The sequence below is a fragment of the Lichenostomus cassidix genome, chromosome 5, assembly GCF_008360975.1.
Source record: "Lichenostomus cassidix isolate B80296 chromosome 5, HeHo_3.0, whole genome shotgun sequence".
NCBI classification, from domain to species: domain Eukaryota; kingdom Metazoa; phylum Chordata; class Aves; order Passeriformes; family Meliphagidae; genus Lichenostomus; species Lichenostomus cassidix.
The window spans coordinates 57,837,286-57,855,079 of NC_139486.1; the positions used below are offsets into that span (position 1 = coordinate 57,837,286).

At 36.3% G+C, this 17,794-nt stretch overlaps 1 protein-coding gene across 8 annotated transcripts in view; it reads left to right on the forward strand.

Annotated features, from left to right (window-relative positions):
• Positions 1 to 17,794, forward strand: part of GAS2 (growth arrest specific 2) — a 71,780-nt gene that overhangs the window by 14,527 nt on the left and 39,459 nt on the right. For all 8 annotated transcript variants that reach the window (XM_085063256.1, XM_085063255.1, XM_085063254.1 and 5 more), the window contains exons 3-4: positions 2,880 to 3,004; positions 15,305 to 15,446. In XM_085063256.1, coding sequence (XP_084919382.1) covers positions 2,880 to 3,004; positions 15,305 to 15,446 — 267 coding nt within the window. The remainder of the gene's footprint in view (positions 1 to 2,879; positions 3,005 to 15,304; positions 15,447 to 17,794) is intronic.

A 17,794-nucleotide genomic window follows, 5' to 3' on the forward strand; every position in this document is an offset into this window, starting at 1 on the left:
TGCAGAAAAGGAGCAGAGAGGTGAGCATATTAGGAGAAGCATTGAGTTGAAGACCAGGCTAGATATTGAAAAGTTTGTTGAGGGAGGTGTTTGTTGAGGTTGGAGAATGGGAAGTCTTCTGCAAGAAAATGGTCATTCTCTGATTCTGATTTCAATCTGTTTCACCCTGCTCACCTTCCTGCCTAAGAGGATTCTGTAACAGAGCATGTATTTCTAACATCAGTTTGTTCAGCTCACGCCAGTGGGAAATGCAGGTTTCAAATGTCTGGGTATCAAGATATTCACAGTACTGATACCTTCAGTGATTCTGCTGGCACTGGTCCAGTTTCTTACTTAGTTGAGTGGCTTTATAATTTTATTGTCAACATGCCTTTGGATTTGTTTGTATGTCCCATTTCAAATAAGTAATAATGTCTCAATGCTTGCAAAATTATTTCTCCTCCTGTCAGCTACTGCAGGGAGCAGAGTAGTCTTGTCAGAAAAGAACCAGTTTTGTATGTGCATAAAGTCATTGGCTTTGGTTTTCTTTATTTTTATCACATTGTGTTTTCTTGGGTTTAAATGCCATGTGAGTTGAGAGGGTCGGAAGGAGTTGTTTCAGTATTGTAGATGTTTCAGAGATTCACCCAAGTGAAATATTTTTATTTTTAGACTACTAGCTTTGTGTTACTAGTGAAATGTACAATTAAAATAGTCCAACAAGTTGTAGCAAAAGAGAGGGTAGGCAATACTTGAGAGGTTTCTGAAAGTTTTCGTATTCCTGGCTTTTCTTCTCGTACTTTCAGTGTTGTTTTTTTATTATACTTAATGTTATTACCATTCTATAAAAACACTGCAACTGCTTTCTTGTAATTATAGGGGGAATTGTACATTTTTAATGGAGTTTAATGTTTTTTCCATACGAATACATGAAGCAATTTTTTTTCCTCAAGTTATGAACATTACTCTTATTTGAATCAATACACTTCTACTGTTAAATATGTCAGAGTGTCTGTTTTAGCAAAGAAATGCCACCTTTTGGAGCCATAAAATACAGTGAATTGAAAGCTGACACCTAATATACTTTTCATTGGAGACAGATGTTCAATGCAAAACTCATTCTTTCAGATTTCATAATGGTGAATAGAACTCAAATAATCCAGTTTAGTGTACAATATGCAGTGACCAAACTGCTAATGCAATTCAGCACTTAAAATAATGTAAGTATATTGTTAAATAGCAGAAGATAAAAGAATTTTTCCATATCTTTGTAAAGAGAAAATATATTTAAATAAGTTTCAAGGGTTTTATAACATTTTATTAGTATGAAAGATTGCTTCTATAAATCATAGGACAGAACATATATGTAGAATGTGATTTTTTTGTTTGTTTTACCTGTGTGAAAAATTATGTGTAGCAAATGAAAACAAAAATTTTGTCTGTTAAATAATTTTTTAGAAGAAAAGGAGAGTATTATTAAATGTAATACTTAAGCAGTTCCTGTAACAGTTATTTCAGTTATTAGATTTCTAGTGGCTTTATAGTGTTTTATAAAAATGCTGATGAGGCAGGTGGGAAAATATGTAGGCTAGTAAGGTGGCAAAGACTTTTGAGATGCTGAGCTGTTCACTTTTTTTATCTGTGGGCTATTACAGTTTCAGTCCTGGCTTCCTCTGAGCTGGAGGCATGGCAAAAATATTATCAGTTAGGAATAAGCTAACTGCATGTCTGCAGTGCTGCTACTGCTCTTTTGCCTGGAGAAGTCATTTCTGTGTACAGGAGCTGTAAAGTTGGCTGCAGGGTGAATAGAATTAAGGGGGAATAAAAAGGGGAAATCTTCACGTTGAACAAATATTTCTGAAGTAAAAGTGTGTTAGGAAAAAACAAGTTTAGCTTCAATGGAAAGCAGAAGTCTGCTGGATCTGAAGATGGTTTGCAGCAGCAGCAATCTTTATCTTGGTGTTATAACTTAGCAAACTGAAAAGACTCACATTTTGGGTTTTGCCCAAAAGATGCTGAAGTATCTCAAAGTTTCCAGATAGGGGCCTAGAGAAATCACCTTTCCTACAGCATTTTTAAAATCATACTGCTTTATAATGCTGCTGTCTTCAATATTGTTAAATTGAGTATCAGTTGGGTATCAGCAAGAAGTTCAGTACTAATTTATATACTTCATTTTTGTTACATTTGAATATTAGTTTTCCCCCATCTTAGCAAAAAGATACAGGAAAGCTTTACTTCACATTTCTACTTTTCCTATATTTTTTTTAACAAAAAATTCAATGAACGTGTTCTAAACAGCCATCTCATGGGAGCAGGAGTGGACCTGGATGTGATGAGGAACCACTCTCACTTCAGCCTTTAGTTTTTCTTTTTTAGCATGTTAGTCTATTGTTGCTGTGCAACAACCTATGAAAAATGAGTTATCAGTGTTATTTCTGTTCCAAAATGGCATATATAAATATTGGGGGGGAAAAAATCCTGTCCTAATTGGAAGAACAAGAATGAGTCTTTGATGCACTTCTGATGGGAGTGGAAGTTAAAAGGGCTGAAAAATACAGCTGCTTGTCAATGTAGTATCCAAAGTGAAGGCAAACTTTTCAGTAGAAATGTGAACATGAAAAACCTTCAATAAAAAGTAGGAGTATTTTTACTGGAAATTATGTTAAGATCCTGGAAGTTTAGGATGGTAAATGATTCTCTTCTCACCTGGTCTGGTCAGCATGCAGTCTCATCATGGAACATGTGATCCCCTCTTCCAGGAAGATGTAATTACATTTTATTTTAAGGTTGGTTATTTCAAAATATTGTCTGGATTTCTTTTGATTTCTCTTTTTACACAAATGCAGTCTATACTGTTGCATGCTTTCTGCCATGTTAACTTTCTGTTTGCTGTTCAGGTAGAGAAATAACAGCAGAAACCTTTATGGAGAAATTGGATAATGGTGCCTTGCTTTGCCGGCTAGCTGAGACCCTGCAGGAGAAATTTAAAGAAAACAGCTTTGATGCAAACAAGCCTGGCAAAGTAAGTGTTGGTTAACACTCTAGCATTTAATATCTGATTGTATCTGAACATATCTGATGTATCTGAACATTTTGATACTGGTGGTTTTTTTTTTTTTTTGCAAAGTTAAGAGATTTCATATGTGGAAGATTCTACAGATGGGCAGGGAGGTAATTGCTCTGTGCAGAAAAATGACAATATAAAATTGGGGGAAATAAGGCTTATTTGGTATTTATTAAAGTATCTATGCAAAGCAGTTACTCAAAGAAGTACTTGTAATATGTGGAGAATAAGACAAAGAAGATCTAGCAGTGGGATGTGGTAGCTAATAGTGAAAATGTGATCCTTGTATTTATTTTCAAGGGGAATATTAGGTAGGTGTGGGAGGTATCTTTTCCACCAAAAAGAGCTCTAGGGAGACCAATAATAAAACTCTATAGTTAGTTTTGGTGCCTTGAGTTTAAAGATCCTGTTGGTGTACTGGAAAGGGTTTCAGTAAAGAGTTGAAGAAATGACATGGAAAAAGTGAAACTTAGAAGATGCTGAGGAGTTTTGGAAAGATCAGTTTAAGAACTTGTTTGAAAGCAACCTTGCTTTAATTTAAACTATTCTCATGGGACAGTCTTACTGGGAGAAATTCAGGAGTGCAGCAAGTTTATTTCTTAGAGAAGCTGAATTAAGTGGTTGACACATTAACACATTCAATGTGAATTGTTTTAAGTTTTCTGGTTGCATCCAGGTACATCTTCCTTGAACATTAAACAGGCAAATAGAGAGCAGCTAAACAAGAAGCCAAGAACAGAAATCACATCATGCATCTTCTATTCTTGATGTTTTCATAACTTTTCTGTAGCAGAAATTAGGGTACAGCATACATTTTATCAGCTGTTCTGAGAACTGCTAGTCTTGTGTCTGTTGCACCTGTGTAAGTTGTTTTTCTTGGTTCCAAGTTCATACTTATTGCAGAAGAAATTCTCTGCCATATTTCCTGGTTCAAATGACAATCAGGACTTCATTAGTAGAACTACTGGGTGACCTTGGAGTTCTTCTTTATAGTATGGTGTGGCTGGTCTTAACCTAAGTGTCATGGTAGTTTCCAAGTGAGAAAACACACAGGGCAGTCTTTTCAATTGAGCCTAGGACCTAGCTAGGCAGAAGGAAGGGTTACTCATACTGTTTTTTCAACCTAAGTTACATTAGAAGCCAATTAGGCACTTGCAGTCCCATATGTGGTCATTGCTTAGATTTGTTGGTCTTTAATTGTCAGGCTGGTACAACTGAAAATGCAGTTCAAGGGAAAACATCTGCCCACTGCTACTTCTCAATGGATATAATTTCATACTTAGTATAGTAAGAATTCAAAGCAATGGCAGAATAATAGATTTTTATCATTGCATACTATTAGGGAGCTATTAATCTTTTCAGATTTTAATTCCCTGTGTAGAACTCTTGGGCAATAGGACCTTCATGGTGAAAATTATGACTTTGTCATGCCAAGAATGTTTATGAGGAGATTCTACTGTATGAAATTTAGCATAGAAAGAATTCCACAATCCTCCCCTGATTCATTATTATGCACTTTATTAATAATACATGTGGAATTTTGAAGCTGTTTGACCCTTGCTCTGCCCAGGAAAACAGAAACATGATCTTTCACTGAGGTGCCCTGATGACTTCACTGGCAGCTGGGAGAAGCCACTGATTTCTATTGAGTTCAGCCTCTCTCAAAATAGATAACACACTTTTCTATCCACATTCTAATCTTTTTAGGCAGAAGCAGACTATAAAATGAGTGGCTGCCAGAAGGATCAGCTTGCTTGCTGCACCAGGTTGCAGCTGAGTGAGGAAGACAAGTAAAAGCTAATGTTGCTTTCACTGACTCAACAGTTGTTTGCCATAATTCCTTAAATTCTTATTGCAGTACTCTGCAAAATAGCAGAGGTTAAATGCTATTGCTTCTGGTTGAAGAGTTTGTGTAGTACATTTCTAGTAGTTGTTAGTTTTGCACTTTGTTAACTGAACTGTATCATTCCCTTTCTTATTAGTGAGCACTGAACTTTCTTCAGATTTCAGGAATCCCCTGGGTCAGCATCAGCCTTTTTGAGTGTGGAATAAATTGGGAAAACAGAGATCAAAAAAAGTTGCCAGAATATTATGTTTTCCAAATCTGGAAGGAAGATTGTCATGTTGATATCAACAGTGCCTTTTTGTATCATGTGGAAACACTTGTGGATACTGGGGACATTTTCAACATACATAGGAAACTACTGTTAATGTCAGTTTTAAGAGACTGAAAATGAGATTAAATGGTGTGTGATGCTAAAATAGTCTTCATTCCTTAAGAGTCAGAGACAGGCAACAAAGGCAGAACTTTTTATGCCTGAAGGAGATAATGGAGTTGCTTTTTATGAGTGACTGGGTGGGTTAGGGTCCTTGAGTGTGGAAAGAGTGGCATATGATGGAACTTGCAAAATCAGGAATGGTGTGGTAGAAGGTCACTTTCTGTACAAAAACTATGGGACATTGAATGAAGCTGATAGAAGCCAAACAAGTGAAAGGGGGGCCTTGTTTACAAACAAGTTGGAAAATTCTTGTCAGGGAGTGTTAAAATTTAGCTGAGTTCAAGTAAATACTGAATAAGGTAATGGAAGAGAGATCCCTTGAATACACAGAAACCTCACCCAGATGAGGAAGTCCCTATAGCTGAAAGTGATTAGAACTTGAGAAAGCAGAAGACTCACTCACATTTTCTGTGTGTTATTGTTTCTTTGGGATGAACACCCTGCTGCTTGTTCAGGTGGACAAAGGGAAATCTAGCACAAGGGTCAGAGTTCAAAGAAATTATTTTAAATTAAATCTGTGCTTTTTGTTTCTGTATAAAGCCTTTTTAGGACTGAATCCCTGCATCTAAAAATACCACTGGGGCCACACTGTGCTTTGGTATTTGTTATTCAGGGGAGTAATGTGTGATCTGGAGCACAGGAGTTTGGCAGCTTCTGGTACTATTTATGCAGTCTCTGCATGTTGCTGTTCTGAGCTTAATGCCATAATAAGCACCTTTGGATATCATAATGGGTACTCTGTGTCTTCCATGACTCTGACTGCTTTGTGCTGTTTGATTAGTTAATCATTCATTAATAAGATATTAAAAGCATTTCCATTTCTAAAGAGGAAGTATTTAAAAATTGTTCGTTTCAGAAGATGTTGGGTCCTAGGATTCCTTTGTGTCATGGTTTGACCCTGGCCAAATGCCAGCAGCCTCTCACTCACTCTTCCCTGCCACAGCTGGGCAGAGGAGAGAAAAAAATTAATGAATGGTTAATGAGTTAAGGACCGGGAGAAAACACTCTCAATTCTCCATGAACTTCTCCAGCCAGGTTCCAATCTCATGAGCAGCAGTCCTCCCAATGATGTTACAGACAAAACTCCTGAGTTTTAGGTGAAAATGGAATTTTTAGACATGGAGAACAGTATAGACTGGTATGACTATATGATGTATTTTTTAAGATGTAAGATTTCCCTCTTTTTGGAGGTTTTTTCAGTCATAAATGAATCTAACCATGTACATTTATAAAATGACAAGGACATGACTGATGTCAATCTTAAAAAATGCTCAAGGTTTGTGTGGTAGTAAGTTGTTGACACTACCTGTGCTGCTGCTAATGAACTACTGCCTGGAAACTACAAACTTATTATTATAGCAGCAGCCGTTCCTTGAAAGTAATAATGTCACAGGATGCCATTTTGTAATTTTCTCCCATCGACTTGGATTTCATCTCCATGCTCTCCTGCCAGTATTTTGCTTTTCCTGAAAGATAGTTAATTTGAGAATTCCACAGCTGTACAAACAAATCCCAGTGCATCAAGACATGTGCGGTATGCACAGAGCCAACATTTGACTTGGTTTGGCTTAGTTTAGCAAGATCATTAATTAAGATTTTAAAATAACCATAAATAAACTTTGCTAATAGTTGTTACTATTTTTGCAGGCAGGGCATATTAGACTGTCCACCATCCTTGAAGCTGCCTATGTATTGATGTACATTCCACTTAAAACAATGTCTTCATGAAACAGGTTGAAGGTGAATTATCCTTTTTCTCCAATTTCTCAGAGTAATCAGATAAATTTCAACTCAAATTTCTCTTATAAATACTTCTGAATAATGAATTGGAATGTAAAATTTAACCTCATTTTCAGGAAGCCAGGATTTATTGATTTGGCCAATAAAATAAATGGAAGTAAATAGAAAAAATGGAATAGAATTGCAAATATTTCTGAATTCCTACAATGTTTAATTCAAATATGCATTAAATTTTATTCTCCCAATGGGGACTGATTTAATAAGATTAAACTAGAATGTTCACTGAGCTGTTGCGCAGAAAACAGTAACTTTTTGTCCTTGGATGTGCATTTCACTTCCATTGAAACTCTATGAAAGAGCAATTTCTGCACACACAACACTCATATATGACCTAACATTAAGAGCTTCTGTCCATAGCTTGCACTTCAGGTGCTATGACTGTGGGTATTTTGCAATTATTTTGTATCCAAAGCTTTGACTTCTCCTGGGAAAAGTACTTGGTGAATCTGCTGTTTGGTGAGTGTAGAACCACTGAGACAGCATTGGCTTCTCAGAGGCATGCAGGTTTGCATAAGATGAGATTTTTGGCCTCATAAAAGCACTTGGAGGGTCATGTTGTGCATTTGGAGAGCTACAATTGAAAGGATCTATACCAGTTATTCAGAATTAGAATTAGAATTATTCAGAATCTGGAATATGAATCTTGCTCTTAGATCCCAGGTAGCCAAGCTGACAGTCTGATCTAATCACCATGGTGATTTTATATATACTGTAGGCTTCAGTTTCTCAAGATTCTCTGTGTCCTGTAAATGGGATAAATACCTTGTGTTCTCTAAACTTGGTGCCCTGAAGCTGTCTGCAGTGTGAAGAGGTGTCACCTGCAGCAGAGCCATGTTCAGGTGCTCTCTGTAAGTCACAAATCTGACTCTCCAGACGAGAATTGCGTTAACAGCACTGCATGAATTGTTAGGCTATGAGCAGATTCCTTGTGGTCTGGAGCAGCAATTTGCTTTTCTGCACACTTGTACTTTCTGGACTTTTATTTTGCAAGGAAAGCTTGGTGGAGCCAATTTCTAATCATATACATTATAGATATGGCTCTCAATTACTTGGGAGGATTAAAAAATACAGCAGGGGAATTGCATGGTTGGATAGAGTGCTGTTGCCCACCAGACTATGAAAGGAGACTTCTGAAAGTATTGTAATGATTCAGGCTGCAAATCAGGTTGTGAGGACCAAACTTTGATTTCTAATAATGTCATTTAACTAGAAAACACCTCAAAGGTGTTTTTCTAGAGAATTTTAATTGACATTGGCTTTGTATGGATTGCTAATAATTAAACACTGGCCATTTTCATAACATTTTGCCATTACTTCAATCCATGTATTGCAGATAGGGATGACGTATTTTCTGAGAGAAATTTATAAACAGCCAATTTTAGATTTTCTAGACTTTGCCTCTTTCGTGAAATGCATTGTGTAACATTCCTACTGTTTATTTGATTAAGTATTTAAAGCAAACTGCAGAAATCTTTGTAACAGATCTTTTTATTCACCTTTCAATTTAGACTCTTAGGAATAATCTGGAACAGAAACGTAACATTAGAGACTTGCATGGAAATTACCTTATATTTATTTCAAAGCTGGAGAGAACAACATAATTTTGACCAACTGTCTTCAGTTAAATGTGCAGTTCTTAGGTCAAAGTTAGTGGTAGTTGTTATTTTGGGATAATGAATAAGGAAGAACTAAAGAATTTGGTGCATTTAGCAGTAGTGAGTCTTGAACCTAAATAATAAGCCAAAATTTCTGAAACAATGGGAATGGTTAACATAAGCGATGACTGCAATGCAGATGAAGAAAACTGAAGTCACTTTGCAGCATAGACATCAATTTATAGATAACATAATTATGTCTAATTTGTTTATTTAAACATATATTCCAATTTGTGCTTCTATATGTAAATAGGCCCCAAATGCTTCAAGCATGCAGTACAACTTTGCTCACTGCTTGAGGCTGATTCAGAAATTTGGGTGTATAGATAAACATTCCACCATGTTTTCCAAATGGCAAAAGTTTCTAAGTTCTACACCTGCTTAGAATTCCCAGGGCTCTAGCAGTTTCCTTGTGGTTTTTAATGGGAAAACTTACAGAAATTCAGATTCTTTATCATAAAGACAAAGATGCAGTTTTTCTTAAAAATGAACATACAGGGCTTTGGAGCATCAGATTTACCTGCTGTGAGGTACATGATAAATGCTTCCTGAATGTCTTCAGCATCAGCTTAAAAAATTTATCTCTTAAACATCTGGAAATCCAAAAAGCAAAGAGAAAAAGCATCTCAAAAATGCTGTACTTCTTTAGGCTGCCTAGATCTTTCAGAGTCTTCCTTGACACTTGTCTCATGGGAAGTAAAGCACCATTTGGAACTAATCTTACCTCTTTCAATATGAAATTTTAGAACCTCAAACGTGGCTTCAACTATTTAGATAGGATTTTTTTTAAGCACTGTCTTTAGCTCGGGTGCTTCTGGAATAATTAGGGGGGAAAGTGATTTTGAAATTTCTGTTACTGAAATTAATTGGTTTTGCCAAAATTTAGTATTTTTCATACTTTATTTTGAGCGAATCGTGTCCCTGTTAAGAATACGTTTGATAAAACATAAATGTGGGTTAATAAGATGCTTTTCGAAATATGTCCCATGAAAATCCACCCAGATTTGACCATTTATATCTCCTGGAAATCCTTTAATATCTCATGGGAAAATTGCTGCTTTATGCATGTGATTGGCATGTTCATTCACGAGTTGTACTGTGTGACAATACCACAAACAAATTCTCCTATTAATTGCAATTATTATTATTGCAATTCTCCTATTAATTGCAATCCTCCTATTTTTTTCTCAATTAATTGTAATTTAAATGAGGGAAACTCAGAAACTAGGATTCTTTCATCTTCAACTAACTCTTTGCTAATTCAGCTCTGAGTTTTGAGGTTGTGATGGGGAAAAGCTCAGGATCATCTATCAAGGGTAAGGTGTAATTGCCCTTTGAAAGAAAAACTGAGACTTGCCCCATTCTGTTCTAATCAAATATTATTGAAGAAGCCTATTATGAAATGCCAGTTTTAAAAATCCCCATCTAAGCATTAATTCTGAAACCCAGAGATCTAAGGAGAAGACACAGAGCATCTATTGAATGTGAGTGAACTACTGAATCCCTGTTTTTGTGGATATTTTAAGGAGGTCTTTGCTATGACTTACCTTAACATACCTATTTTTCTTTTCTTTGTTTAAACTTCAAGTAAAATTTTTAATTGAAGTCTGTCTCTTGAATGCTATTTAATTGTAGTCACTCTCTTTAATGTTATAATGGCATTAGAAAAAAACCCAGACCACCTTTGATTTTTGCATTTGGCCTGCTACATTTTTCAGATAATAGGGGTAATGGCTTTTAATTTTTGGTGCATATTTGGATGGAGTTTACAAGTTACTTCTTCAAGATTTTGAAAGACTGTTGATAAAAGTGAACTTGCCACTAGGCATAGATATGTTACAGAGCTAGATGTCTAAAAGTTTTAAAAGACAATTTATAGACCTCCCTGAGTCTTTGGATTATAATGACCTAATCCCACCCTCAGTTACACAAATGGAGTGGAAAGTGGACAGTTTTCTGCTCTGACACTGAATACCATGCTTAAAGCATTCATTTAGTGCTGCATTTATTTGAACATTGTACTCTGTATGTTTATAAAAGACCTTGATGATGGTTATTACTTTTATTGACATAGTGTAAATGTGTTAGGGATTCTGAAATATTCACAAATGCTTTCTCAGAACCTAGGAAGTTGGTAATGAGTGGTTTTTGGCCTTTGATGATCTCTGCAGTGATTATGTAGGGTGAAAATCTGGTCAACACATGATCTGTAAACTTGAAATCCAATTTGCTATTCCATTAAAATAACATATCTCTGCAGGACTTGATATGCCAATGGAAAGACTATATTTCACTGGAAGATAATGTTTTGCCATTTGTTTAGTGAATTGCCTAAGGATGCTTTCTTTGTATGAAGTGCAATGTTATTTTAGAATTAATTAGTTGTTCCTAGTTCCATGTCTGTGGAAAAGTTCGGCAATTTTTTTGGTGTTTCCTAAACCTTCAAAACTTCCCTGTTTTTGTATTTTAAATTTCCCCTGGGATTTAACTTCTAATTCAAGGCTTTAGGAGGGCTAAGGGGTTTATATTTCTTTTCTTAGGTTTTTTTTTTCAGTAGGAAATGCTTAATTTTAAATTCTGAGTATATATTTCCATATTCAAAATTCCTTCAATCTGTTTTTCATGTTCATTTAGAATATTCTTTTGACCTTTGGTCCAGTTGTTTAGGGATACCTGAGCAAAATGAGGGAAGAATTGAGGAAGGAAAAGGATTGCCACAGGCCACAGAGCTAAGTTAAAAGGCAAATTGTAAAAAGTTCTGAAACAGACACATGTTCTGCCTAGCTGATATAATCAAATTTTGGTATGAATTTATGCTCATGGAACACTAAATGGCCAAGCAAGACACCACTGCAGTCAGTAACTGCATGGCATCATTTCCATCCATTTTGGTTAATGTAGGTCATCAGGAGATAAAAAGCAAATTTTCCCTATGAGTATCTAGCTAGCTTTAAACCTCTTTCCTAGCAGACAAAATTGCTCATCTTCTTCTTTTTATTCAAGCATAAGTGACAGTTCAAAACGTTCTGAAATCACCTTTTCAAAGATGGAAATATTATGAACAATCTTCAAAATACAGCTCAAGTCAACTCAAAATGTGCCCTAAATAAATGGGGATTTTAGCATGTGCTCGTGAACTCTTGTTTTGAAAAAAGCAGTACAAAAAAAAATACATTTTTCCATGTGATTTCAGAGCATGGATGTAAGAGAGTCCCTCTTGGATTGAGCAGTGAACCTGACAGCATTTTTCCAGGATTGCATCATGTGTTTCACTCGCACTTTCACATCCTGTATGAAACCACATGCATGCACATCAACAAGACAAGATTGTAAAAGGAGTGTGACTGGGGAATTGTTTTCATGATATTTGATAGCAGCAATTGCAGCCACTGCTGTTTCAAAGCAACTGTGGTTACACTATACTATGTCAACAAAAGTCAGTTTTGCCATGTGGAAACCTAATTACTTCAGAATGATCTGCTAGAAAGCACTTTTGAAATAGTCAGGCCATTTATACAAATCAGTAAAAAATATTTGTGCATGAGACCTTTCTTAAATAAGAGCTTTCATGTGTTACAGTTGGAGCAGTACAGTGACAGTTATGGAAATATTAAAAAAAGTAGACTTCTGTTTAAGAGGTGGTAGGAAAATTTAGTAGGTGATAAGAAAATATGAGTATTTCCCTATGATTTGTGAGATAAACCTGGTAGGGTTATTACTGAATAGAAAAGAGGGTGGGTTTTTTTTTGCTGTTCTCTTCAGCTAGACTCTAATATTGTGGGAAATGAGATGAAATTTAGAATGATACATTTTAGAGAGACCATGCAACATCAGGGATATTTATCTGTGTACTATTTGCTCCAGAAAATTACTTGAATTTTTTTTTTTGTTTTTTGGTCCTTCAGTAATATAGTTGTTCCCAACAATGTCTTATTTTTTACATGTGGCTGTTTGTCACTTCTGAGCTGTTAGGACATCTGTTAATAAAATATCTTTTCCCATCACTATGAAACTAGAGAATATAACAAATTTGCTTAGCTAAGTGTGCTGTTCTGCACCTACACTCCTACTATTTGCTGTAAGTAGCTCTTACTACCAAAAAAGGGCTTCTAAAAGGCACTGAAATCCTTACAACTGTAAAGGAATGTTGCAAGTTCCATGGATGTGTGAGCTTCATAGTAAAACTGGGTTAACTGATGTGTTTAAAAGCCTGCCTCAGTTATCTAGGCACAGAATTGTAATTTATGGATAATTGTAATTTATGTGTGTGAAATTTCAGACGATGACTGACACATAATCTGTTCTGAATTGCTCTTCTTGAAAGAAATTCTACATTCATTCACGGCAATATACCTAAATCAAAAGATACAAAATATCACTGGGGGTTTTCTGCATTCCTGCCAGGCATTGCAAAGCCTTCCCAAAGGCTCCTCACTTCCAGCAGCTCCTGTCCTGCTGGAGGCTCTGTGGCACAGGAGAGCTCCAGGTCTCCAGGACCAGTGCTGGAGGCTCAGGGCCAAGGAGAGCAGATGGGTTGTGCCACACTGAGCCCAAGTCTCTGCTGATTGCCAGATGGCAGCCACCAGTCATGCACACAATTATTGCTTTTTTGTGTCCTTTGTTTTGTTTGGTTTTCTTTTTTTTTTTTTTTTAAGTTTGGTGGTTTGTTTCTTTTTTTATCGTTTTGGTAGTTTTTTGTCGTTCAGCAGTTCTAAGGTAATCTAAGTGGTTTATTACAGACATCCAGACCAATGTTTAATATCATTTAGCAGGACGTGAAAGAATAGAGGCTGTTTATTATGGGTTGTGTCAGCACAAAGCAGTTTGAAGGTACAGAATTATCTGGAGCTGGAGAGCTGTGTGGAAGCAAACAAACCCAGTATGATGTCACCAGCCCTTCTGAGCTGCTCCTGGCATTAGAAACAGGTTTTTTTTTCCTTAGAGAAGACTCACTAGTTTTCTGCAAAGGCAAGCCTGAGAACAAAGTATCACATGGACACTGTGGAAAAATCCAGAGGTGAGAACTGAGGAGGGAACTGGGAGGTGACATGATTTGACACTGCAGCTCTGCTCTCACAGGTAAAGTCATTGCAGCCTCACCTCCTTTCCGTGCTCTCTGGAGCTCCCAGTGCACAGCTCTGCAAGTGCCAGGAGTACTGGAGCTGGCTTTTGGCATCTTGTTCCTAGCACAGTGCTGTTCATCCATTAGAGATCATCCAGAATTTGGCTTTTAATTGGACATGATGAATCAAGAATTACAAAGAGTCTAGTTGTGCCAGATATCCTACCCTCATCAACAGGCTGCCAGGGGCTTGTGTGGCTCCTTTCAAAAGAAGTTGGTGCACTTTTAAAACTATTAGATTTATCTAGTTAAAATCTCCTGGGAAAGGATTATAGGGAGAGACAGGGATGGACAAATGCTGCATTAGTTCTTCCTAAAGACTAAGTCAATGAGAGGTAATTCAGTGTAAGAAAGTCTGTAGAGTATAAGAATTTGCCTCAGGATAGTTAGTCATTGCTTCTTAGAAGAAATTAGTGTGATGTGAAAAGAGTGCTAGTCTTGAAATGTGTCTAGTGCTAACAGCTTTTTATTATGTTTTTTTCCCTCCAGAATAATGTAAAGGGGGCAGAAATAATGTTTAAAAACCTCCTTGTGCTCTGATCTGTAAGACTGTTCCATATCTAGAGCCTCTTGGAGGAATTTATGTTTTACAGTTTTTTTATTTCTTCTGGATTAGGGAATAGCTGTTTTTACTTCCCTGCTTTCTTCTTGCTTTCCCCTCCATGTTCCAGGATGGTCCAGGAGGTGATATGGTGTCTGTGACACAAGGTTTACTTGGATTTCTCTTTAAAATACCTTGTAAAATTGGTTGGTGCTTTATATAAGTTATAGAAAGGTATTAATATTCCCCTGCAATAGTTTGAACCATAAGCATAATTTTTGCAAAACAAGGAAACGTAAATTGTGTAATTGGAGTAAGAATCATGGGGGAATGAAAGCTAGATGGTGATTTGAGGAATAGATCTAAATGCATAAATCTCTGAGACATATTTATATATCCATGACAATCTGTAAGTTACCACTGACATATTGGTGAGTACAATGGTGTTTATCCCTGCAGTTGTTCTATTTTCAGTTTATTTGGCTTGTTAGGTATATAACATGTGCATGTGGATGTATTCTGCCATTACATTGCTGCTGTCATATGTCTAATACAATGTTTAAACTCCTCCTAAACTGTGTTTAATGCTGATATAATTATGCCACTAGAAGCTGTTGTAAGAGGAAGCTAACTCCTGTGTCTTCACTGTGTGGGCTGTAATATTTTGGAAAGACTTTGTAGTTGAGAACTTCATGCTGTTAAATTCACTTCTCATGCTTCTTTGCTTGGAATTCTTTAATTCAAAGAAAATATGTTGGTGGGAGTCACCCATCTATGCAAAACTTGCACAGTGATTTCATAATACTTGAGGATTATGCTTGCATCTGTAATTTAGCTAAATAAAGAACTCCTGTTTTTCAGACCTTACCAGTTCGGAAAATTCCATGCAAAGCCAATGCTCCTTCAGGGTCTTTCTTTGCACGGGACAACACAGCAAATTTCTTATCCTGGTGCAGAGATGTGGGTGTGGATGACACCTGCCTGTTTGAATCAGAAGGTTTGGGTATGTATTTCTTTATGAAGTAGTTGGTAATTTTAAATAACTCTTCTTTTGTGTTTAGCCTTGAAAGACAGCAGGGCTTTCACTACATCCTGACTCTGAATCTGACCTGTGTTTGACTATGTTAATTCTGCCACTTGTCTGTAGAATAAACAAAGTACACATCACACAATACTCATTTAAGTCAATTTTAAGAGGAACTTAAATGAGAGAAAAACTTTGCTATGTTTTTTTGCACGCAAATGGTGTTTCACCCAACACATACATTTTTGAGCATGGAATGCTGTTCCCTAGTTCAGTGTAAAAGATGGTGCTTTTCTGTTTTGGGAGAGTAGGACACAAGTGCATGCTCAGTTCTGTCTGCAGCCATTTGGTTATTTGTGCAGATTTAATGAGTTGCACAGGAGGCGAGGAGATACAAAATCTTTCTGTTTCCTGTGCTTACCATTTTTTCCAGCTGGTTCCCTTGTGCAGCTCTGGACAAAAATGATCCAAAACTACTGCTTCAGAGTGTTCCATCAAAGAATTGTACTGCTCAGGAGATCACTGTTCTAATAGTACATATTCTTCGTTGTTCTAACTTTTCTCTCTTCAAAGGAAAACTTAGGAATCTTGCCTTGAGAGCTTTTCAGCCAAATCTCCTGAAATGAAGAGAGTCCAATATTTGTTTTCTGAACTCAGATAAAAGTGCAAAGCAGCCGTGGTGACACAGATCAGTTTCTGTGGAAGACAAATGAACACACTGTGCTGAATCAAGGAGCTTCTTTGTTCTGTTGCTCAAAAAGCCTTTACCCTATTGAAGCTCTTACATGTGTTGTATCTGATCTATTCCCATTCTTTTACAGTCTTGCTCTACTTCTGTAGTTCAGCACAAATATTCCTGAGACAAGTTTTTTTTTCATTTGTCTGTTCTTTTGTCCTGGGAGGTTTTAAAATTACATTTTTTAATATATCTGGGACAAAATGTGTGTCAGAGAACAGGTTAGTATTACAAAGGTGACAAATAGTAAGGAGAACATATGCATTGACTCTGTTTTGTTACTGAAATTCTTATTTGGTATGGTAAATCACGTGGGAAGTGAAAAATAATTGTAGTTTCAATGATTTGAAATGGTGAAGAAGTTGGACATTTACCTAGGACCAAGAAGCTTGTAAACACCAGGAGACCTCCAATGCCTGGAGTAGGCAGAAGAATCTCTGGTTACTGGAATACTTCAGGAATATTTGGAGTTTGTATTGCTGTGGTAAGCCCAGTGGTTTGCCATTGCTCCAGTAAGAAGTTAATTGTGTAATGAGAGCACACTTATAAGGAACTTTTTTGTGCACTGTTAAGAAACTAGATCTTGTTTAAAGATGGAATTGACATAGCTGGAATAGTGCATTTCCTGATAATTTAATTTTCACACATACACAGTGCCTTGCCTGCCTCAGTAAAACACAGAGTGCAAATACACCTGAAAAAGTGGAGGACTTCCTCTCTCACAAACAGAAATTAAATATGACTGAGTCCTCAAACCTGTGCTCTGTTTTGTTTGATTAGTGACTGATTTTCTTCACTGATGGAGAACTACATTCTGTTTTTCTTCCCTTGTTATATAATGTACCAGTAGAAAAGATTTAAGGTGCTGGAAACAGGATTAGGACTTGGTAGTATTTTGACTCATTTTTATGAACTTGAAAAGGAGATGGTAACCATGCCATTAAAAAAAAAAAAAAGAATATAGATAAAACCAGCAGCTATTATTCTCCTTCAGTTTAAGCATTAACTCAAAGTTTTGCTTTCATCTGAGATTTTCCTAATGCATTAAAAATAATGATAAATCATAACAGTTGCCAATCTAAAGCTTTTATGTTCCTCTCTCTCCCACAAATCACTTCACCACTGCATGGGAAACAAAAATTCAGCAAAGGTAAGTAATATCAAAGGTTCTTTTCAAAGTAGTGAGAAATGTGTGTGAATGACATCTAAGTGTTTGTACTGCCTCATTGAACTCTGTATTTTTTATGATAAATAATTGGGATGAAATTATGGTTACAGAGATACTGTTTTCTGTAATTTTTTCTGGTTTTCCCCATGGCTAATAAACTCAGTAAATTGGTGTGTAAATTGTTGGTGAGAAAGGAGCTTTTTTCTGTCTGTATTGGACAACCTCATTGTGTCAATGTTCTCAGTTGAGTAGATTTCTGTCCTCATTTTTTACTCTTACTCTGTCTGCTTTATGGTATGTAAATACTGTGTTATTTAATTAGAGGCACATAGTGATATTTTCTTCATGCTACTGTATCATATAAAACATTCCTGAGGTGGTCTTCTGGCAAATATGTATTCTAGAGTTATAAGAGTGATTTTG